This window comes from Puma concolor, chromosome B3 (assembly GCF_028749965.1).
Source record: "Puma concolor isolate L17-30 chromosome B3, mPumCon1.1.hap2, whole genome shotgun sequence".
Lineage (NCBI taxonomy): Eukaryota > Metazoa > Chordata > Mammalia > Carnivora > Felidae > Puma > Puma concolor.
Window position 1 is genome coordinate 1,697,961 of NC_141672.1, and position 22,906 is coordinate 1,720,866.

At 59.6% G+C, this 22,906-nt stretch overlaps 3 protein-coding genes across 8 annotated transcripts in view; all 3 read right to left on the bottom strand.

The window, feature by feature from the left end:
• Window positions 1–1,037: 1,037 nt before the first annotated feature.
• Window positions 1,038–21,099, bottom strand: LOC147579636 (uncharacterized). Its single transcript, XM_086708466.1, has 7 exons — window positions 21,058–21,099; window positions 20,104–20,235; window positions 18,557–18,814; window positions 5,638–5,766; window positions 5,301–5,456; window positions 2,564–3,662; window positions 1,038–2,133 (listed from the first exon to the last, which is right to left on the bottom strand). Exons 1-6 carry the CDS (start codon window positions 21,097–21,099, stop codon window positions 3,495–3,497), a joined length of 885 nt encoding a protein of 294 aa, XP_086564592.1. The 3' UTR covers window positions 1,038–2,133; window positions 2,564–3,494.
• LOC147579637 (uncharacterized) lies at window positions 7,226–18,551 on the bottom strand (the record flags this gene model as incomplete). Its single annotated transcript, XM_086708436.1, has 5 exons — window positions 7,226–7,598; window positions 8,518–8,632; window positions 8,865–8,992; window positions 17,987–18,192; window positions 18,404–18,551. Coding segments are annotated over 5 exons (951 nt in total), but the record flags the coding sequence as incomplete, so codon positions are not given.
• PACS2 (phosphofurin acidic cluster sorting protein 2) overlaps window positions 19,465–22,906 on the bottom strand; it is a 58,543-nt gene continuing 55,101 nt past the window's right edge. For all 6 annotated transcript variants that reach the window (XM_086708584.1, XM_086708582.1, XM_086708587.1 and 3 more), the window contains one exon: window positions 19,465–22,413. In XM_086708584.1, the coding sequence (XP_086564710.1) occupies window positions 22,295–22,413 (119 nt within the window). In that variant the 3' untranslated portion in view covers window positions 19,465–22,294. The remainder of the gene's footprint in view (window positions 22,414–22,906) is intronic.

Below are 22,906 nucleotides of genomic sequence, written 5' to 3' on the forward strand. Positions count from 1 at the left end.
GGAAAAGGAAGTATCTGGTCTCCAGCTTGGTGGTCTGAGCAACATTGTGTGTTCCTGCCCTTTACGCAGCAGGGGCAGGTCTGTGGCTAGAGGGGGTGCAGTTTAGTTGAAGGACCCACCCCCCCCCAGGCTGAGCACAGGTCTCCGCAGCAGTGGGAGCGGCAGGGACAGAGCCATATAGGAACCCCATCCCATAGGGTCCCTGCAGGGGACTAGGAAGGTGGGCAGGAGCGCAGAGCCAGGTGGGGTTCCAAGGAGGGCAGTGCAGCCCAGGGCTCCAGAAGAGGAAATGCCCACTCACTCTCTGAGGAAGTCAGCCAGGAGGGCAGCCGAGGGGCAGGGGGTTATGGTAGCTGGAGGAGGGGGGAAGGAGGAGTTCAGGTGCAGGACTCGGGGCAAACACGCTGAGGTGGTTTCCCCAAACGTGACCGGGGAGGTGGTCGTGGAGTGGCGTCCCTCCCCCACCATAGGCCCCCTTCCCGACGCCCTAGCCTGAACCTCCTCATCTGGACGGCGAAGCCGCGTCGTGAAATCTTCCAATACGGAACAAATTGGCCAAAAAGTCACAACTACCAAAAAGTGCCCAGCTGGCCATTGGGGGTGGAGAGAGCCCAAAACGTCCATCGTGTCTTGTAAAGTGCCTGCCTCTGCCTCGGTCCCACACACAGGAAGGGCTTCATCCTGAGCACCAGGGCCCTGCCCCAGCTGGGAAGGCGGACGCTGACCTCCCTGCAAGGGGACGGGGGTGGGGAGGCGCAGCTGGGGATGGGCGGGCAGGGCCCTCGCGTGGGACGCAGGGCCACCAGAGGCCAGCATCTCAGGGAAGCCGTCCGGATCCTGAGCTTCCCCACAAAAGGTAAGGATACGCCCCTCACAGAGCGGAGTGGCATTTAAGAAGACCTCAGGAGACACCACCGAGCCCCCGCCAGCTTCCACGTGGCTTTCTCCCCTTTCCAGACTAACATCCAGCGCCCTGCCCTAAACCAGCCCTGAGGCGGTCGACAGATCCCGGGTAAATTGCAGAAATTCAATGTCAATTGCAGAAATTCTATGAATTCGTCCATTAGTTAGCAGTGCAAACAGACATTCACAGGGATGTTCTGTGCGGCTAAGTCCACACATCCAACAACAGAGAAACTGGAAGAGGGAGGGAGGAGGCGAGGGGCCAGCGCAAACCCCGTAGAGAATGCTCCTGAAGCAGAAGACGACTCCCCAGGAGTGCCACCAGTCACGAACGAACATGAGAGGAACGTGCGATCGCTAATCAGAAGCCCAAGTAGTGGATGACAAAACAGCAGACTGGAAGCAAGATTAACAGCCGAGGAAACTCGCTTTCTCACAATCACAGCATTCTGGAATAAGTCTGAAGCAGCACGGGGCACGACAGATTACCGATGGGGCAAAGGCTGGAGACCATCTGCGGGCAAGACAAAGCAACGGAAACAAGAATTTATTTGTTCGACCGTTACTTGTGGAACGTCTGCTTGGTGCCACAGTTTAGATGGGCGGGGGGGGGGGGGGGGCAGGGGGTAAGGAGACACGATCTCTGCCCTCGGGGAGCACACAGCCCAGTGGGGAGGAAGGCAGGGATGATAATACACGATGAGGTCACATGTCCTGAAGAGGGTTGGGGGGACAATTGTTGAGAGAGGTCAGGACGTTGGGAAGGAGGGACCCTCAGCCCTGCGCGGGTGCGGCACCCCTCAGGGCCCACGGGGCGCGGGCTTCGCCACTGGAGGGCTTCGCCACCTTTCTTCGGGGGACCCCTGGCGGTGGCACCCGGTGGGGGCTGAGAAGATGCAGAGGCTCCAGTGGCAGAGGGCTCGGAGGGGGCGCAGAGATCGGTGTCCCGGAGTGACAAGGGGCCTGCAGGCCGTGCTCAGCAGGATCCGCACTGAGGCCCACCGCGCCTGAACCCGGCCGTCAGGGGTCAGTAGAACTGTTTATCGGGAAGCACAGATCGCAGACACAGCAGACACGGACAGAAAGCCAGGTTGACCCTCACTTCTGCAGTGACACTCAGAGCGGGAAGACCCAGCCCTGAGGGAAAGACGGTGTCACCCAAGACAGGAAGGGTGGGTCCCCGGCCAGCTCTGGTGTGGGTCTAAGGGCCTCAGGAAAACCTCTGTAAACCTAGAAGAATCCAAGAAATAAACGTCTTCAGACACATAAACCCGGACCTTAAATGCAGTCAATGAGGACAGAACCCAAACAAAGCCTGAGTGGCCACGTGGGGGTGGTGAGCTCAGGCTGGTGTAGACCTGAGACCCCCGCCAGCCCCCAGTGGGGGCAGGGCCCGCTCCGCAGCACTGGAAGTCAGACATCAGCCAGCGCTGTCTGAGGGGAGCCCGCTGCCAAAGCCACGTGACGCTGGCTCTTGATTTTTGCAATTTCTAAAAATAAACTTAGGAGCAGCTTTTAAACTTGGGGTGAAGACGCATCTAATTCAGCAATCATGTTTTCCCTTTAAATTAATTTTTTTTTAATCTTCAAGGGGGAGCTCTCTACTTTATTCCCACGTGCCCTCTGCCTAGGCCTCTAGAAACCCCCGGGTGACCTTCACCTGACATCAGTAGCCTTATCTTGATGAAATTGTGGGTGAGATTTTAAAACTTTATCCTCAGGTTGTTCAACGGTGAACACACGTGCTCTTGCAAAGCCAACGAAGTCCTTTTTCTCAGCAGGGGCAATGCTGGCCCTGGGAGGACACGAAGAACACGTCCCAGGCACACAGCAGTTCTGGGGCGCTGCAAGTCCCCCCTTCCCACCTGGCACGTCCACAGCAGCCTCTGCTCTCTGTCCCAAGCTGGCCTGCCTCGTGAGCACAGACAGGTGCTAGGACAGCACGCGGTCAGCACGGGCAAGCCTGCGTGTGGGACACTGTCCCCCCCTGCCACCAGAGCACCCCAATGCCCTCAGCCCAGGGATGTCTCCAAAGGTCTTCCCTAACTCAGAGGTGTTCCCTGATGGCCCACCACCTGGGGGGTTCCCCGTGAGTCCTGGGAGGGACGTGTTGTCGCTACTGGAGCTGGAAGAGACACCCGCCTGGCTGAAAGGGAGGGAAGGAGCCGGTAAGAGTGGACATACGGTGGGGAGCACTGCGGTGTCCCTCAGGGGGGCCCGGGGGATGCCCTCACCAGACGGATGCCGCCCCAGGACTCTCCCTCCCCGCTCATCCCACTGCCGTGCACCATCTGCTGGATGGACGCCCCTGCCTCCCAGGGACACTCGGCCGGGGCACTGTGGACACCCGGGGCCCCGTCATTCTTGGTTGCAGGGGGGGGTTCTGTGCTCTGCGGGATTGAAACAGCACTCCGGTTCTGCCCACTCGATGCCAGGGCCGCCTGTGGAAAGCAGAGCGCCCCCCAAAAGATGTCCGCGTCCTCACCCTGAACCAGCGCGCGTGCCTATCCGCGTCCTCGCCTTGAACCTGCATATGCCAGGTTCCACGGAGTGGGGTGGTGGGGGGGGGCTGGGACTGCCAAGCCAGGACTTCAGAGTAGCCGCAGGACCAGGGGCCCGACATCAGCACGGGGGCCTGAAGTTGGAAGACGTAGAAGCCCCCGAGAAGACGTGCGGCAGGGACAGAGGGACGCCATGCTGCTGGCTTTGAAGGTGGAGGAAAGGGCCACAGGCCAAGGGTTGCAGGCAGCTTCTAGAAGCTGCAAAAGGCCAGACACATTCTCTCCAAGACCTCCGGAAGGGAAGGCAGCCCTGCCCGCACCCAGGCTGAGATCTGCTTTGGCCTCTGCAGACCTCACAGTCCCTACGTCTGCTTGAGGACGTGAAGTCTGTGGCCGTCTGTCAGGGCGGCCGTAGGAACCAACGGTCCCAGTGACAGCAAAACCGTCTGCAGGTGGTGAGTGACCCCTGTCCTGGGCCCCGCTCTCCTGGGGAAGGTCCCCACCTGCCCCGCCGCCCAACCTCTTTGCTCTGCCGCTGTAGTGGGGAGTGTGGGGTGCCTGGCTCCCAGCTGGGGAGACCTCATGCAGGGGAGAGGCCCTGACACCACCTGGAAGACAAAGGGCTGGCTCTTCCAGCAAGTCACTGGGCGGCAAAGAACATCGAAATACGTGTCACTCTGTCCTAGCTGTTGACACTTCAGCTCCCACTCTGGACCGTGAGCACTGGTGGGGGTGGGGGTCTTCCTGCCCAGCATGGAGCCTGGCGCCTGACACCCACCCCCCACCACGTCATCGGAGGTCCCTAGGGAGGAGGGGGAGGGGATCACGATGTCCCCCAGGCCCTGCCTAGACCTCACCCCAGGGTCCTGTGGGGCAGCAGCATCGGGGCAGGACGCTCCGGAAGGGAGGCCGGTGTGTGCAGAGCCCAGGCCCGGGGTTCTTCACCTCATCTTGTCCACAGTCCCCTCCCCCCAGCTGCCCCCACACAGAAGCCCGGTCAGCCCGGGAGTCCATCACCAAATCCAGGGAATGGTGCCCGCCACCCACTGTTGTCTGTCCGGTGCCCCCGAGGGCTGGGAGCCTGCGGTCACTTCCCCCCTTCCTGCCCTCTCCAGCTTGATCTCTCCGAATGTGGTTCTGCCTCGTCACCCCCGGCTCAGGACTCCCCACCACCCCCCCCCCCAACCTCCAGAAGCGGACACCATGGACCACAGTGGGTCCAGGGCCAGCTCTTCATGGTCACCCCGGGCCCTCTGCCCACCAAGCACTGTATGGAGGTGGGGAGGCACCACCTCCTCCAGGAAGCCTCCCCCTCTGTGTTCAGCACCCGGTCCGTGTTCTGCTCCCCCAGGGTTATGTGTGCCCCTTTGGGCCTTCCGGGGGAACAGGGCCCAACATAAGACCTGGTGTCCCCAGACTGGGTGGCATCAGTACCCAGCAGTTCATGACATTAAATGCCACCCTCCTGGAGGACAGGGCTGGGCAGAGGACTTGGTCATGACCAGGCTCTGTACGTGGGGCCTGTGAGGGCAACATGCCCCACTCCGCGTCCCAACCCCCCCTGCCCTGGAGCCACTCGCAGCTGCTTGACCCCAGGAAGGTGTGGGGGGCTATCCTGGAAGGCCCCACTCTGCCCTATCCCCCAGGCCCCTCCCCGTGGCCTCCTGGAGGCTGGGCTGGGGCAAGGCATCCCTCCCACAGATGGCCTCCAAGGCCTCGGGCAGCCAGAGGGTCCAGGAGGACCTGTTCTCCCATCTGAAGACTCATGAGCCCCTGGTGGGGTGTGAAGAGAGCTCAGCCGCCGCCACCCCCCTCCCCGTGCCCCCCAGGAAAGGCGCTGAAAGACAGACACTGGGCTGAGACACTGGGCTCTTAGGAGGGCGGGGACCTCGAGACCTGCGCCTCCAAAGTCACGGTCTGCCAGAAGGGCGCGCTCGGGGCCAGGAAGGCTTGGAAGGCGTTGGCGGCCTCGGAGGGCCTCTGAGCGTGGGGGAGGAGCACGTCCTTGTCCACGTCCTCGGACACCAGCTGGGCCACGAGCCGCGAGAGGTCCTGAGGGCAACCGCGGGGTCAGGGGGCGGGGCGAGCCAGGGAGAGGAGTCGCTGGGCAAGGGCTGTCTCGCGCCCCGCGCCGCCCGCCCCCTGCAGTCCCCTCCCCACCGCCGCCCCGCGCCTCCCTCCCGCCCCCTCCCGTCCCCCTGCCCCGCGGCCCCCCCCCCCCCCCCCCGCACACCCTGGAGTGGGAGGGGGGCCCGGCGGTCCCCGGCCTCTCCCGGCCGCCCTGCACGGCCAGTTGCCGGCGCTCGTCGATGCTGACGCTCCAGCGGTGGCTCCGGCGCCCGCTCTCGGCCGGCTGGCACACCTGCGGGGACACGGAGGCGGTGGGCGCGGGCCACACCTGCGGGCCGCCGACCCTCTGCCCCTCACCTCGCGCGCCCGAGGTGCAGTCTGCTCGCTCCTCCCCGGGCTCGGGCTCAGCCTCCGGGTGTCCGCGCTGCAGCCTCAGGCCCCGTGGCCCACCACCTGCCTGCTTTCCTGCTCGAGGGTCGGCCCCTGGACAGCGAAGTCCGCACAGCCGAGGCCCCGGCCCTTCCCACTGGTGCCTGGAGGTGGGAGGCGGGAGGTGGGAGCTGGCCCGTGGGAGCCTCAGGAGAGATGGGACCCACAGGTGGGCCGCTGCGTCTCAAGTCCCTCCAGAGTGATCATGAGAGACTGGGGGACAGGAAAGAGCCCCCCCCCCCCCCCGCTTGTTCTGGAAGAGGAAGACGGAGTGTGGGAAAGAACCACTCAGACAGCAAGCGGAGCTCAGCGCAAATGTGGCGTGGCTCAGACAGGTGGTGCTGCCCCTCCCTCCCTGTGGCCACAGCACTTTGGCAGTTCCTGCTAGGGTCTGCTGCCCCAGGATGCGGGTGGGGGGGGGGCAGGTCTGCAGCAGAGCACCTGCTCTGAGGATGCCTGTGTGCTCCAGGGCGCCCCTTGGGTCCCCACCACCGGCTGTGAGCGCGGCGCCCCCAGGGGGACCCCTGACACTGGGAGGCAAGCAGAGGACACGCAGGTCCTGCTGACCTCAGACCCCCGAGTGGAGAGCGAGGGTTCGCGCTGTGGATCAAGGAAATCGTTACAGAGCGTCGTTATGGCAAATGTGACTGATAATCAGGACTGGCAAGACGCCAAAAACCCGGCACCTGGGGGCTCAGTCGGTTAAGCGTCCAACTCTTGGTTTGGGCTCAGGTCACGATCTCACGGTTCGTGGGATGGAGTCCCAAGTCGGGCTCTGTGCTGACAGTGGGGAGTCTGCTTGGGATTCTCTCTCTCCCTCTCTGCCCCTTCTCTGCACACACGTGCATGTGTGCACGCTCTCTTTCTCTCTCAAAATAAATAAACTTAAAAGAAAAAAAAGATTAAAAAAACAAAAACGAAGCGATCATAACTAGGTAACAAATCACGAGGAAACTAGATCATCCGTGTAGGCCAACGTCCAGTGAATCAAAGGTTCGGGAGGAGAGTGCCACAAGAAAGAGTGCACGCACGCACTTCCAGAGTCGAGAGGGACGGGGCTCCAGGCTGGAAGGGCTCACACAGGACGAGAGGAGACCGACCTGCACCAGGGGTAGAGCTGTGCCATCAGAACAGCGGCGGTGGAGGAAGAGCTCAGAAAGTCGCAGAGACTGAAAGGCAGGGCACATACAAAGGACCTGAGGTCCGCACCATCTAGGGCACTGGGCAGCAACACTAGAGTTTAGAGGCAATACGACAACGCCTCACAGATCCTGAAAGGAGGATCTCCCACTGAGAAATGCCATGCAAGTGTGGAGGCAGAATAAAGACAGTTTAACAACTTTATAGTCGAGGACTCAAACATCTTCTGGACCCTTCTGGGCAGCTGTTAGATGAGGCAGTCCACCGAAACAAGGGAGCAAACCGGTGAGTGGGGAGTCTGAGGGCCCAGGAACAGGGGTCCTGCAGAGGAGGGGCTGGCGGGGCGCCCCAGACGAGCAGCCTCCCCTGGGAACAGAGCTGGCCTCCGGACTTCCCCCAAGCGCGGCCTGTGGGACTCCGGAGCGGCCACGGGCAGTTGTCCATATGCCTGGGGCTCTGAGGAGGAGTGAGCTTCATTAGCACAGGCACAGCAGCTTCTGGATGTGGCTGGGGTCCCCAAGGAGAGTGTGCATAGTGAGGACAGGATCCCCAATCCTGGAATCACAATTCAGGGAGGCCGATTCTCAGGTCATGGGTAGCACTAGGAGGGACAGAGGGAGACAGCACTACCCAGCCACCCTGAGGGGCCCTGCCTGATGTGTCAGGGTATTTGTGGGAAGTATCCAGCGTTGGGGGAATCTCGGGAAAGGATTAATAACCGGTGCGTATCAGATGAGGGGGGTGTGTGCCACGATTAACTCCAGGGAGAAGCAAAGCACTGTGCGCGCGTGTGTGTGTGTGTGCGTGCGTGTGTGTGTGTACGCGCTGGTCGTGGTGCTCTGTGCTCAGTGGACGTGCTACGTGGGTGAAGCCCACATAGTCACTGGACAGCGCACACTGCAAGCGGATTTAGGGGAAAAGCCTGAAACCACACAGTGGGGGCAGGGGGGGCGGTGCCGTACCCTCAGTCTCTGGGAGGCACAGAATCAGAAAGTGAGGGAGCGAGAAGCAGCAGTGCCCGCATGCTCGTTCAAACTGGGGGAGCAGCTGCGAGAGCTGGAAGAGCGGGTGCAGGGCAGTGCCACCTGCGACCCCAAGGGCTGGGGCAGGGCTCTTGTTCCAAATTACGCGTGCGTGCGCGTTAACAAAAGTAGCACAAAATCTTAAAGATAAAGACTTCGGTAATTAAGATGAGGGATCTAATAGTCACGGAACACGCGTGCATGACTTTGACCCACAGAGAACCACGCACGCTCGCACCCAACAAGTGGAGCACCGCACACATCGGCCTGGTTTCAGGCCACCGACGAAGCAGATGCGCCAGCACGGGACTCGTACGGGTCACAGTAGGCGAGCGCAAAGCCACACAACGCAATGAACAATTAGTGGCGGAGGCATATTGGCGTGGGCTTTCCAAAACACCCTTCTCATCCACCCGAGTGAAAAGGAAAATCCGTACTATATGCCGACTCACTTGGAAACGAGCGAGGATCCAGGGTGCACTCCTGTCCTGTGAAGATGAAGTTTTAAATGCTGGAAAGTTAGAAAAAAAGCCACAGGCCAGATTGCAAAGCAGGAAATTCAAGAAGCTAGGGAAAGGACAACAAAAGAAATTCACTGCAAGTTAAAGGCAGAAGGAGCAAAGATTAATGAATAAGTCCACAGGGGACAATTCTCACCAGCTGGCTTTCTGAAAACCCAGCAGGACAGAGCGACTTGAGTCTCCCCGGCCCCAGGCACGGTCCCCGTCATGTCGGCCCACCTCGGCCCATCTCCTCCTGCCACGAACTGTAAGCCCACGTACTTCAGACGCTCTCCTACCCAGCTCTGGACACGGCTCTCCTGCTGCTGCGAAGCGCCTCTCTGTGGACTCTGGTTGGGAATGTCACACGTGCCACAGGCAATCCTTCCAGACGTCTTAGAATGTGTGTCTTTGAAGCCTTGAAAAACTGCAGTCAGATTTGTCAGCATTTCCCCTCGTGGGTTCTGTGCGTGGCCCCAGGGAGGAATTTCCCACCGAGAGATTCTTTTTTTTTTTTTTTTTTAATTTTTAATGTTTATTTACTTTTGAGACAGAGAGGGAGAGAGAGCAGAGAGAGAGAGCTGGGGAGGGGCAGAGAACGAGGGAACACAGAATCCGAAGCAGGCTCCAGGCTCTGAGCTGTCAGCACAGAGCCCGACGTGGGGCTCGAACTCACGTGATCCTTAAGATCACGACCTGATCTAAAGTCAGATACCCAACCGACTGAGCCACCCAGGCGCTCCTCCGTGAGATTCTGACAATGCTCTCACACACCCTCGTGGCACATCCGTGGTTTGGTCCTAACACTTGGTGTGCGTTTGAGGACACGTGAGGAGTCTACCTTATGATCTCCTCAATGGGCAGCCAGTTACCCCGACACCATTCGTGGGAAAGTCTGTTTCCTCACTGTTCTGCAATCCGTGCGAAGCACAGATCAAATCCCCAGACTTACACAGGGGCCCGTTTCCAGACTATTGGCACTGGATCGTGGACCACTTGCGCGGTCTGTCTGTCCCAACGCGTACAATTTTAATTGCTGGAGCTTAGAGCAGACAAGCGGTGCCTGCTCTTCTGTTTCAAAATTCGTGTCTGGTTTCTCTTCCAAGTAAATTTGCAAAAAAAATCTTTATTTTTTCAAACAGTATCTTTACTATGCAGTGATGTATGCACATTTCTGAACCCTGAATAAAGGAAGCCACGCTGCACACATACGGCACCACTTGCTTCCTTCACTCACGAGCATGTCTGCCGGGTCACCCTGCTGCCACGTGGAGAGGCACCCACCCGCTCTAACTCCAGGCCGAAAGGCAGTTTGGCACCAAAGCAGGCCGCGAACAGATGGGAGACTGTGCGTGGGAGGTCCCCGTCCCACTCGGTTGGAACGTTCCCACGTTTCTCTCCATGCACGTTCATGCGCACATCGAGGGACCGGGTTGTTTTTAATCCATCTGACAATGGCTGCCTTGTGAGTGGGGCGTCTGGTCTCTGTGTGTCCATCGACCGGACCGACATCGGCGATTACACCTGCTGCGGGACCTCGTGCCTTGTCTCGTCCCTCCCTCGGTGTACTCACCGGCCACACGCGAACTCACCGAACCCTAAGCTCACGGATGGGCCCATCGGGGGGACACCGCAGGGCCTTCCGAATACGCAGCGCCACTTGCAGATGCCGTCCTGACACTCGCGCCATCATGGGCGCACATCCGCCCACCCCGAGTCTCTTGCTTCTTGGCACCCCCTCCCGTCTGAGATCACCTTCCCGCTCTGTGAGCTCTGTTCTTCACAACCGGGGTGAGGTCCTGCCGGGGCAAATTTGTTTTCTCCTATTTTGCCTACCCTTTTATTTATTTATTTTCCCCTCTTTTTAAAAGATTGCTTTTGCTGGGCACGAAATTCCAGATTGACAGTTATGTGCTCCGCCGAGTCAAGCTTCTATATTGTTAATGCCAGGCTGTCACTCCCTTCCAGACTCTGTCTCCTCTTTGATCGTTCCTGACATCTTATCTTTGCCCCTGGTGCCCTGCAGCCGCACTATGGCGGCTCTTGGTATAGACTCCCCTCATTTCTCCTGCTCTTGGTTTCCTGGGCACGTGACTACGTTAGACTGCCCGTGTTAGCCAGCCTCTACGGTGGCATCCAGAGATTTGTGCCCCTGGTGCTCAGGCCCTGTGTCCTCCCTGCCACGTTATGTAGTGGTGACCTTGTATCCAATAGGAAGTTGTAGACACGATGGAGTGTGAGTCCAAGGCAGTCCTAAGACGCTGAAGCTTCCTCCTTGTTCTCTCCTGAACCATCCGCTCTGGGGGAAGCCAGCCTCGGGACACGAGGACTCGAGCAGCCCCGGGAAGAGGGCACATGGTGAGGAGCTGAGACCTCCTGCCCACGGCCAGCACTGACTCACCAGCCATGCGAATGAGCCACTGTGGAAGTGGGTTCTCCAGGCTTATTCAACTTTCAGATGACTATGGCTCTGACGTCTTGCCTGTAACCAGAGCCAAAGCCACCCAGCTAAGCAGTTCCCAAGTCCCTGACCTATAGAAACTGGGACAAACATGTTTATTGTTGTTTTAAGCTGCCAAGTCTTAGGGACACTTGTTACAGAGCCACAGGTAACTAAAACATGAGTGGAAACATAGGTACATTTAGGGTAAAATTTTCAAGATTCATGGACTTTTTTTTTTTTTTAATAGTATTGCACTGAATTAGTTACTTTGGGGGAACGTGGCAGGTTCAAAACATTAAGTCTTCCCGTCAAATAAGGTGGTAAAGCTTCCCGTTGGGTATCCTCTGTGCTACTCAGTCTCGTGCCACAGGATTCATCCCAAGAACGGACTCATTCCCAGGGACTTTGCAGTTTCTGTTGTTAAAGGGAATGCCTCCTTTTTCCCGCTTGCATTTTCTGGTCGGTTGTCTTTAGTATGCGGAAAAACCACGAAGTTTTCGACGGAGATCATGTATCCAAGCTTCCTCTTTTACTAGCGGCCTTTTGTCTTAAGGGGCTTGCACGGATTTCCTAGACAATGGATTAGCTGCAAAGAGTGACCGTTTCATCTTTTCTTTTCAGGTATTTATGGCTTTCATTTGCCTGACTTCCATACGGGCCAGGCTCCCGGTGTGTCCATCGTCACGGTGATGCCCTGCGTTCCTGCCTGCTGCCCGCGCCTGTGAGAAACACTTCTGGGGAAGAGCACTCAGGGCTCTTGATAGCCGTGCTTTAGCGGGTTATAGACCTATCCACCTCTCCCTACCTTACTAAGAATCAGCAGCTTTTCCCCGCGTGCTCATTACACTTCAATTTCACAAAATTGTTTTTAATTGTCATATTTGTTTTGTTTTAAAGAAAACGTAGTGGAATTTGTTTTTCAGTACCTACTGAAGTAATGACACGGTCTTCCTTCTCGGTTAACGTAGACCATTTTACCAGATGGGTTTCTAGATTCCTTTGTCCTTGGGGTACGGTGTTTTTTGTACATACACAACTGTGTTCACTCAATATGTAGTCATCTTGCACCTACTCTGCCGCCCCCCTCCCCCCACACCATCCTAGGCACCGGGCGCAGGGCTGTGAGGACACAAAGTCCCTGGTCTCCTGGAGGGCGGGAGCCCGGGAGGCATCACGGTCGCGAAGGATGGTCTTTCCGATGCTGCTGGCTTTACCTACCCCGCATTCAGGAGCTCTCCACCTGCGCCACAGTCGGATGGGCCCATCACTCCCGCCTGCCCTAGTCCCGGCCCTGCTCTCCCGCGGCACTGGCGTCAGGGTGCGGCCTGCTCTGTACGCACAAGTGGCTTCTACGCTTTCCACCTCACCGCCGGGGAGAGCTCCTTTCCTAATCGCCGGGGACCGCCCACCCTTACGCTCTTCATTTAGGGAATTTCTGGGACAACTCTAGAATTCTCTTTGCCGTCTTCAGGTGTTTAAGAGTTAATTCGGGTGACGCAAATTCAGATGATCAGCTTTCACCTTTGCTTAATAACGCTGTGAGGTTTCACCGCTAACTGCCCTTCCCGCGAGCACTGCGCCGCAGGCCCGGCCTTTCTGCCGCCGCCCTCACTCCCTTTCAGCTGCACGCGGGTCTTTCTGGAAGGCTCCTCGGCTTCTCCTCTCCTCTCCTGCTTCCCACCTCTCTCTCTGATTTTCCAGGCGATTTCAATTTCATATTCCAACCCTTCTGCCGAACATTTCAATTCTGTTGTTTATTTATTTATTTATTATTATTTTTTTTTTCAACGTTTATTTATTTTTGGGACAGAGAGAGACAGAGCATGAACGGGGGAGGGGCAGAGAGAGAGGGAGACACAGAATCGGAAACAGGCTCCAGGCTCTGAGCCATCAGCCCAGAGCCTGACGCGGGGCTCGAACTCACGGACCGCGAGATCGTGACCTGGCTGAAGTCGGACGCTTAACCGACTGCGCCACCCAGGCGCCCCTGTTGTTTATTTATTAAGAGCTCTGTATGATTTGCTGAAAGTGTATTTTTAAAAAAACAGAACCCTTGGGGCGCCTGGGTGGCTCAGTCGGTTAAGCGTCCGACTTCAGCCAGGTCACGATCTCGCGGTCCCCGTGAGTTCGAGCCCCGCGTCAGGCTCTGGGCTGATGGCTCAGAGCCTGGAGCCTGTTTCCGATTCTGTGTCTCCCTCTCTCTCTGCCCCTCCCCCGTTCATGCTGTGTCTCTCTCTGTCTCAAAAACAGATAAACGTTAAAAAAAAAAATTAAAAAAAACCCAAAAAACAGAACCCTTTCCAAGTTGTACGGAAGGGAGTGTCTCTCTTCCAGATCCCAGGGTTTCACGTGAACACTTTGGAAGCTTTCTGCTCCCCGAACCGCCTGGCCCTCTTGCCTCGGAGTCCTTGCCAGCTGTTGCGTGCAGCTCGGCAGAAGGGGCACGGCCTGTCACAGCAGAGAGGTGACTGTGACATCTGTCAGCTCTTGGTCACCTGCTGCCTCCCGCTTTCCTCCTGGGCTGCTCCCGCCGCTCTGGGGCTCCGACCCAGGGGCATCTCCTTCTCAAGCACCACTCTTGCCCTGTGTCAGGGCTTCAGGAGGGATGAGGGCGCTGTTACTTGTTGACTCCCTAAAGTCCAACGGGACGAAAAGGCAATTCTCTGCTGTGTGCAGCGTGTCAGAGTTGGATGCTTGACCGACGAGCCCGACACCCCAACCTTTCCCTTTCTTTCTGGCCTCTGGAGCTCCCGTCTCTGCAAGAAGCCCTCTGTTCTGACAACTGGGTTTCCGAGCAGGTTGCTGCCGTCTGGCCTCTGGCCCTCGGGCCTCGCCCCTGGTGCCTCTGCCGGCTGCTGGGAGTCAGGGCAGGAAGGGCCTGGGGACAGCTCCTGTTATCTCCTGACCTCAGTGTCCAGTGCAGACTGGCCCCAGCCCCGCAGGGGCAGCTGGTGGGGCTCCAAGATCCAGGCAGCCTCGCTCCGTCTCTCTCCAGACCTTCCAGAACGTCCATCAGGCTCACGCTGCTCTCGAGTGCCCGCCCGCCTGCTGGTTACTTGCACGTTGCTCACCAGCACTTCCTTCCGGGGCCTTGAGCAGCTGCCTGTGCTTCCCTTTCTTCCTAACTGTCTACGTTTTCTTCTTCTGTGTGGTAAATGACACACAAACATCATCATCTACGGCGCACGGTGCAGCGTCATGAAGCACATTCAGCCCACCAGCACCGTCCGTCGCCACTCGCTCCCCACCCCCATCCTATTTTCTGTCTCCGGGAGTCTGACCACTCTAGGGACCTCAAATATGTGGATCACGCGGTGTCTGTCCTCCCGTGTCTGAAGCATCACGTCTTGGTGGTTCGTCCACGTGGTAACATCTGGCTGAGTAACATTCCGTGATAGTATACCTCGCATGCACCCGTGGACAGACACCCAGGCTGCTTCCGCCTCGTGGCAAGTGTGAATCACGCCGCCGCGAACACGGGTGTGCTAGAGTCCCTGCTTTTCGGTTCTTTTGGATTCGTGCCCAGAGCGGGGCTTGCTGGATTCCGGGGTAGTTCTATGCCTCGTCTCGTGAGGGACTCCACACTGCTTCCACGGTGGCCGCGCCACTCCACACTCCCAGCAGCACGCACAGGGCTCCGATCTCCCCACAACCTCGCCAGTACCCCTTTCTTTTCTTCTGGCGGTAGCCATCCTCGCGGGCGTGACGAGCTGTGTGCTGTGGTTTTCCTTTCCACTGCCGGCCCAGGGCTGATGATGTTGGGCGCTTTTTACATCTTTCTTGACCATCGGCATAACTTTGGAGAAATGTCCAGGCCCTTTGCCCATTTTTGCTTCAGGTTGTTGCTCTGTTTAGAGTTTCAGCAGTTCATTATGCATTCTGGACGTTCTAGACGTTCATCCTTTATCAGATGTGTGCTTTGCAAATGTTCTCCCATTCCACACGTTGACTTTTCCGTGTCCTCTGATGACCAAAAGGTTTTAATTTTGATGACGCCTAATTTAGCTATTTTTACTTTTGTTGCTGGAGCTGTTGGCATCCAAGAAATCACTGCCAAGTCCAACACGAAGCTTTCCCGTCTTCTCCTAGGAGTTTTGCGGTTGTAGGTGTGTGATCCACTTTGAGTGAACTTTTGCATGTGGTGTTAGGCGACAGTCTGGGTTCATTCTTTCACTTGTGTAAACCCAGCGTTCCTGGTGCCGAGCAAGGACAAGACCGCCCCCACCCGTTCTCACCGAGTGTCATGGCTCATCCATCAGCCATCTCTGCCTTTGTTCCTGGTGTGTATTTTACCCCCCTCGGTTTTGTCGGTTTTCCACACGTGGTCACGTGTAACCGTTGTTTCTTTCACGGCTCCGGGACTTTGAGGCTAGGTTAGAAAGGCCGTCCTACGCCCCTGGTGTTGGATGAGGCGTGGCTACAACTGTCCGTCTTCTGGAGAGCTACGCCACTGCCAAGCGTGATTCACCGTAAAGCCCATCTCCCCCACCGATTTGAGACGCCATCTTAACCCTACACCAGGTGTCTGTGGGCATTTGAGTCAATTTCCAGACTTTCTAGTTGGTTCTGATAACCATGCATCACACGCCAGGACTCCACTGCTTTGATAACCAACGCTTTGCAATATGATTTCATGTCTGCTAGGGCTGAACCTACTCTTGCTTATTTTTCCATTTGACCAGTTTGACGTACCGAAAAAGAGCAGGCAAAACTTTAGCATTATTTCAGTTTATCCGTTTCAGTAATCTCTACACCCAACACAGGGCTCGAACTCACAACCCCAAGATGAAAACTTGCACGCTCCACTGACTGAGCCAGCCAGCACCCCAAACATTTAGCACGCTTATCGCTGACGATGCTGAAGTGTGAAATGTCTAAGGAGGCCTCTCAGTGCTGGTGTCTCCCTGCTGTCAGTTTCTCTGTGATGTTTTGGGGCGCTTTAAAGCTTCTCTCCAACAGGTTCGCCTGTTTCCTGTTCAGCGTATTCCTTTCCCACTCGTTCATCTCCTACAGCCTGTCGATAAGCACGCGGGCTCTGCACACAGCCGTGTGCCCTCTCCGCTTGCCTGGGCCCCAGTCCGTTCTCCCGCACCGAACAGGCACAACCACACGTCGCCCCCGGTGCTGGTGTCACCTCGGACGCGTTCACGTCCCTCTCGTTTGGCTGCAGGACTAATTCTTCCAAGATGGCACAGGTCACCGTGAGGATGGTGACACAGCTACTGCTGGGGCTCTTCTGGGTCCTTTTTCCCCTAGCTGTCCTGCCCTTCTGCGGGATAGAGGTTTTCTTCAAATGTACGGTACCCTTGGCCATTACTTCTATTTCACAGGGCACACGTGGACTAGGGCTCGGGGGCTGGGGCAGCGACCTGTTTCTGCTGCCTCCCATCTCACAGCCCGGAGCGGGCCCTCTTTCTCTGCCCAGGCTGTGATCCGCCACCACAAGGTGACTCCTGTCGGCCAGCCCTCCCATCCCGTTCTGTCCGGTGGTCATTTCAGAGAGATTGTTGGGAAGCAGGCGTGCGTCAGCCGGCCCGGCCCTCGGGGAGAGGCTGGGTGGCGGCAGACCCTCCATCAGGGGAAGTCTCATTAGACCTCGGTCCCACCTTGAGGTCAATGACCTCTTGCGGGCATGTCATTACCATGTGGGGCGACGGGGACCGTGCTGACCCCTGCGGATGAAGGTGGTTCTGTGGGGCTCGGGAGGGGATGACACAGGGACGAGAGGAGTGCTGAGGCTGACTGACGTCTGCCAGGCGGGAGGCTCCCTGGGAGGCTGGCATGGGAAGGTCTGGAGGAAGAGCACTCCGCACTGGGGGGAACAAAGAGAAGGGACACCCGGCAAGACGTCGACACAGAGTAGCCCCTCAAGACCACAGTGGGCAGCTGACGTTCCCCAGGGGCTGAAGCAGAGGAGGGCAGCGGCAGGACAACGCGGGAGGCAGTGCCCCCAAACCAGAAAACCGGAGGTCTGCAGAGATGCATCTGTGCCCTCCTCCGGCCTCTGCCCAGCTCCCCTCCCCCTCCCCTGGCCACCTCCCGCTGGGCGGTTCTTTCCCGCTCCCCTGCTGCCCCCTCGGCCCCTGCCCGCCCGCCTCTCTGAACCTCACACTCGAGCGGTGGCCTCTGCCCAAGAGCTGCCAGTGTGCCCCCAAGTCCCCACCGCCCATTCGGGACGCAGGCTCCCGAGTCACGCCCTCCTCGGGGCAGTGACACGTCTGTGTGTTTAAGTCCCAGACAGCCCGTCCCGAGAGTCAGCCCCACACCGGGGGGTCTGCCTGCCTGCCCCCCAGGACCCTCACAGGCACTCGGGTGGGGGCCACGGCGGCAGCTCCGGGAGGGAGCCCGCTTCCCGTCTCCCGCCAACTTTTTATGTAAACCTTCGGCCGCAGCAAGTGCGCATGCACACAGACCCAAGTGCACAGCCTGACAGGCTCCCGCTCACCACACTGCCGAGCCGGTCACACCTGGGAAGCACCCTGCTGAGTCCGACCCTGGCACACAGGCAGCCACACAGAACCTCCGGGGGTCTGGCTCCTCTGCTCCTGAAGCACCCCCTGGGGCTGGGGCGGCAGCGCCCTGGCCCCCGTCATGGCTCCTGGAACCTGGCAGGCAGCTGCTCACCTGCTCGGCATGAGGTCGGGGACAGACAGATGCGTCCAGTTCGGGGCCATCACAGGCAGAGGCTCCAGCGACATTTTGGTTACGGTTTGGGGACAAACCCCGCTGCCTGCCTGCCTGCCTGCTCACAGGGTGGCTGTCGGGGGGCCGCCCTCTCGGCCCAGGGTGCGATGCTGGGGCGGACTGAGGCAGGCCCCTCCGACAAGCCCAGCAGAAACAGACAGTATGGTGGCCGCCCAGCGGACACCGTGTGCCTCCCATCAGGTGCGATTCGGCCCTCCGTGAGGCTTGAGGAGCCCCTTCTACCGCACGCTGCGACCAACCCACCTGCAAGGCCAGTTCTGGGGTCCCGCTTACCCAGTCCTGAGTCTGCAGTACCTGTTGCCCTCCGCTCTGGGCACCGGGCTGGCCCCAAGCCGTGGTCGCACTCACAGGGGTAGGGGGCTGCCCGAGCTCTTGGGGCAGCGGCAGCCCCGACTTCTTCCCCAGCGAGGCATTAGCCAAATGCTTCCGGCTGTCCATGTCCAGCCCCTCGGCCTGCTTGTCTGCACCTCCCGGGCTCCCTGGGCCCCCAAGCAGATGGAGGAAGCGTCAGGCTCTGCTGGGCTCACCTTCCCACCGCCAGCCAGACAGTGCTGGGCAGGCCTCAGGCTAGTGGGTGACCTGGGTCCCTCAGCTCCTCCTGCCACTCCCCCCCCCCCCCCCCCACATGCTACTGGCTAGAGCAGCTACAGTGCCCTGCCTGTCCCCTCTCCCGGCACCCAGGTTTCCCACCTTGGCTCCAGCCCAGTGGGGGGGGTGGGGTATGTGCCCCCAGACGACAGCCGACCTCTGGGGACCTACAGAGAAGGCCAGGAACGAACGACCGCAGAACGAAGGGCCCCACAGCTCTCCCTGCCGCCTTCCTCCCACCCGCTGTGACCTCACCTTGACTCCGCCCGGACCACACCCCAAGGCTGGCCCTCTACCCTCCAGGGGCTCTGCGGGGACCACGGAGTGGGCTGAGGGGGGGTGTGGATCAGGGCAGGGGTTAGAAGGGCACAGCGTAGAAGGTCGGGAGGGGGGGACCATTAGGGTGGCAGCAGTCACTGGTGGAGGAGCAGGGTACGTGGGGGGGGGGGGGGTAGCGAGGTGGGAGAGGGGCCGGGTACGCTGGGTGTAGGGGGCGGGGAAGGGTGGGGTACGCTGGGGGTAGGGAGGCGGGGAGGGGTGCGTACTCTGGGGGTTTGGGGTGGGGCACGCGGTGAGGTACGCAAGGAGTGACGGAGGCGGAGAGGTGGGGCTCTCTGCGGGAGCAGAGGCGGGCAGACGTCGGGTACACCAAGAGCTTGGGATGGGGTGCGCTGCGGGGCGGGGGGCGGGGGGCGGGAGGCGGAGGGCGCGCCCTCACGCGTGGGGGCCGTCAAAGAATAGGGGTGGAGCCCACAGTCGTTCGGGGAGCCCCCGAGGGGGCGGAGCCGAGCCCGGCGGAAGTTCTGCTGCGGCTGGCCCCGCCCTGCCGCTTCCGCTTCCGCCCCGGGCCGCGCCTGCGCCCTGGTCCCGGCGGTCCGCCGCGGGTCGGGCGGATCTTTTTTCTTCCCAGGCCTGTCTGGAGTGTGACCTGGCGCTGCTCGGACGTGGGGGGGGGGGGGGGGGTCGTCTCTCAGATGCTGCCCTCCTCCGCCCCTGGGGCGTGTCCGAGGCGCCGCTCGGGGCTCCTCGTCCGGAGCCCTCCCCGGGCCCCGGCCCTTCGGGCCACAGGCTCTGTCCCCTCCTGGGTCCCAGGCGGCGCCCCCACCTCCCCTCGGGACGGGGCCTGGGGCGCGCGGGCGGCCCGGGAGGAATCACACAGCAGGCGTGGGAAGGCCTGGGGTTGCTCCCCAGGTTTATTAGTGTTTTGCATCAGCACCTTAAAATAGTCCACGTGGTCACATACGTGACAGATTAGAATCTATTCCCCAAAAAGGTTATTTACATTAATCCTGTGTTTCATTTAAAAAGAAAAAAAAAAAAAACAAAAAAACAAACCCTAGCAACACGTACATCCTAGAAACTAAACAATGCACGACGATGGATGGGGGTCTGCAGAAACGTAGAGGGGCACCCCTTGGCCTACAGGTTGGGACCCGGCGGTGGCAACCAAGGCCAGGCAGGTGACATGTGGGGACGCGGTCTCCCTCAGCCCATGGGGGCGGGTCTGGGGAAGGCGGTGAGGGACAAGCTCAGGTCAGGCGGCTGGCCCACAGAAGCAGGTGGCCCTGTCTCCTAAGGAGGAATCTGTCCCAGGGCAAAGGCCAGTCCCCGGAGAGTGGCCAGGTCTTCCCGTCTGGGAGTGAGCACAGTGCCAACCGGGGACCCTCCCCGAGCTGCAGCCACGACGACACTGACTCAGGATGCTGGCCCGCAAGCCCTGAGGAGATGGCCCCCCGGGGCTGCTGATGTGGGAGGAGAGAGGAAGCAGTGGGCCAGGCTGGAGGGTGGTGGCTGACCCCCACCTGGCCTTGCCCGGTGGTGACTGGCGGCTGCTCCTGCCCAGGACCCACATGCCTCGCACCCGACACCGCCCTCCGTGTGCTTGCAGCTGCACTGACTCGGTCACAGATGGCTTTGGCTTCTGTGTCATCTTCCTTTGAGGGACAAAGTGCTTTCACGTGGGTCCTCAGAACAGCTCCATGAGGTAGGCAGGGCGCATGTGACCAATAGGAAAACCGAGGCACAGGTCTCTGAGAGAGTCACGGTGGCTGGGGCTGTCTGTGTGACCTCCTGGGCCCTGGGGACGGTGTGGTGGGTGAGCCCCATAGCACTTAGGCACAGGACAGACGGCAACCGGGCTCTGTAGGCCCAGGGGCATAGGGTGGGGGCGCTGCGTGCCCTCCCGTGTGCACGAGGACGCAGCTACGGAAGTGGATGGGGAGGCACATTTGGGGGGGATGGTCCCACGACAGGGTGGATGTGACTGCTCTCTCTGGTCCCTTCCTCCAAAGCAAGCTTTGGGGCTAGAAGCTACGTCAGGAGCCTCACCTGTACCTCCTTCCTGCAGAGTTTGACCTTTGGAAAGGAACCTTAAGGAACCCAAGGCCCTGAGGCCCAGTGGTGGGAGCAAGAGCAGCGAGGCTCACGGTCCCAGGGCCTGCTTCTGAGGATGGCTGCTGGCAGACATCTGGCACAGGCACAGGCTGCCTGAGGTGCTGGGCTCAGTGGCCAGCCTCCAACCCTGGTCCTTCTGAGCCAGGGGTCAGCCTGGTCCCCAGTGCTGTCAGAGGAGGAGTCCAGGCCATCCTGGGGAAGGTCCTCTGCCCGCAGGCAACCCTGAGGCGGGGCCACACACGAGGTCAGGCCCTGTCCCGTTCCCTAGCTAGCCCAGGGACCCCTTCCTGCCTTGGGGGAGGAAGGAAGCCGGTAGGTCACAGGTGAGGAGGGTGGGCCACCTCACTCCCCCAGGGTCATACCTGCCTGTGCCACCGGCACTGTTTTCCGAGCACAGCCTGCATGGCGCCGTGGGCGGGCTACCGCAGGGTCCCGGAGCCACCGCCGCCGAAGGATGGGAACTGGTGGGCTCTTCCTGTGGACACTGGGCTGGACTCTGGCTGCAGGTCAGGGTGTCCCTTTCCTGCTGCATGGGAAGGCAGGGGGCAAGGCCGCCACCCAGGCCGGGACCCGGACCCAGACCCTCACTCTAGGGAGCTTGGCGCAGAGAAGCCAGGGCTCCCCGCCTCTTCGGGGTACTCCCAGCGGTACCTACGGCTCCAGCGGGCTCGGCGCCTGTGCTCAGGCTGCGCTACCTGAGCTCTTGCCACAGAAGTGGGCGTGGGCCCAGACACCCCTCAGCCGGTAGGCGGGCCCAGGGGGCTGGGCGGGAGGAGGCAGCTGAGTGGGCTGGGGCCAACTTCGGGGCCACTGTGCTTGCCGAGTTTGGGGCAGAGGCAACCAGCAGAAGCGTAGTGACAGCTCGAGAACAGCCAGAGGGAGAGTGGCGGGGGGGGGGGGGCGAGGCGGGTGCTCTGGTGGGGGGGGGCTAGGACATGCGTCAGCGACAGCACTGGCTGGCTCCGCCCCAGCCCCAGGGGGCCGCTGGGACGTCAGAAGAGCAATGTCCCTTTGGCAGCTACCTTGTAACGTGTATTTAAAAGCATTAAAAATATCTGCTACTAGAAAACCCCCACTGCCCGCGAGGCTGGAGTTTATTGGGAACCACAAGTGGGCGGTGCTGGGGCGTCTCCCGCCTGGTGGGCGGCTGGGCCCAGGCCTGGGCTGTCTGGCCTCCAGCCTCTGGCCACCCAGCTCCGTGTCTGGGCCCGTAGGCAGCCCGTGGATCTGCGCGCTGCCCGCCTGACCCCAGCTCCCTGAGGAAGCAGTCCTGGCTTTCAGGAAGGACAGGACGCGAAGGTGAGGACCCTTCTCGCTGGGGGGGCTCGGGAGGTCCTGAGGCCAAAACACACCTTTCGTGATTCTCAGAGCTCAGCGCTGTCCGCCTGACCTCCCACCCCGCCGGCACATCTGGTTATCGAGCAGGGCAGTTACCAGGCCCTGGTGGGGAACCTCCCCGTGAGTTTCCAGGTTGAGAGCACATTCATACTTAAGACTGTTTCTCTTTGTGTTTTTAAGTGTCTCCGTAGTAAACTGAAATGTTAACAGAAAAGCAGCTGGGCCCTCCTGGCGCGCGCCGTCCAGGGCTCCGGGGTGGGGCTAGCAGGCGGACTTGGAGTGTCCGAAGATGCAGATAGGGAAGTGCTTGACATGGGAGGACCACTGGGCCGCCAGCTGGAAGAACTTGACGTCATTCCACTCCACACCGTCGATGAGGACTGTGGGGACAGGACCGCCTGACCCATATGCCCAGCACGCCCCAGGACGGGGCTGGGGGGAGCCCCCCCCCCCCCCCCGGCTCCCAGCCACCAGTGGTGGCCAGCTTCTCCCTGACCTCGAGGACCTGCTCTTCCACAGCCCCTCCGCCCTGGCTGGGGTCTGCAAAACGGATTAAAATGCCGTGCTCTTAAAGCAGAAAAGCAACAGAGGAAGGCAGGGCAGTTCTGGACCACAGTGGTCGTCAGACTGGAGCTCCTGGAGAGAAAACCGTTCCGGGCTCCATATGCTGAATTAATTAGCTGCAGAGTATCTTCTATAAAAAGTCTGAGATACACAAATCAATCTCTTAAGAGAACAGAAAGGACTGAGAAATTACTTCTGAGAATAGAATTTAAAAAGCTCTTCTCCGCACACAAGTGCTTTATCCAAACGTGTGATACGCATTTCATGGCAAAACGAAAGCGTTTCCAGAGGTGAATTTTCAAGAGCACT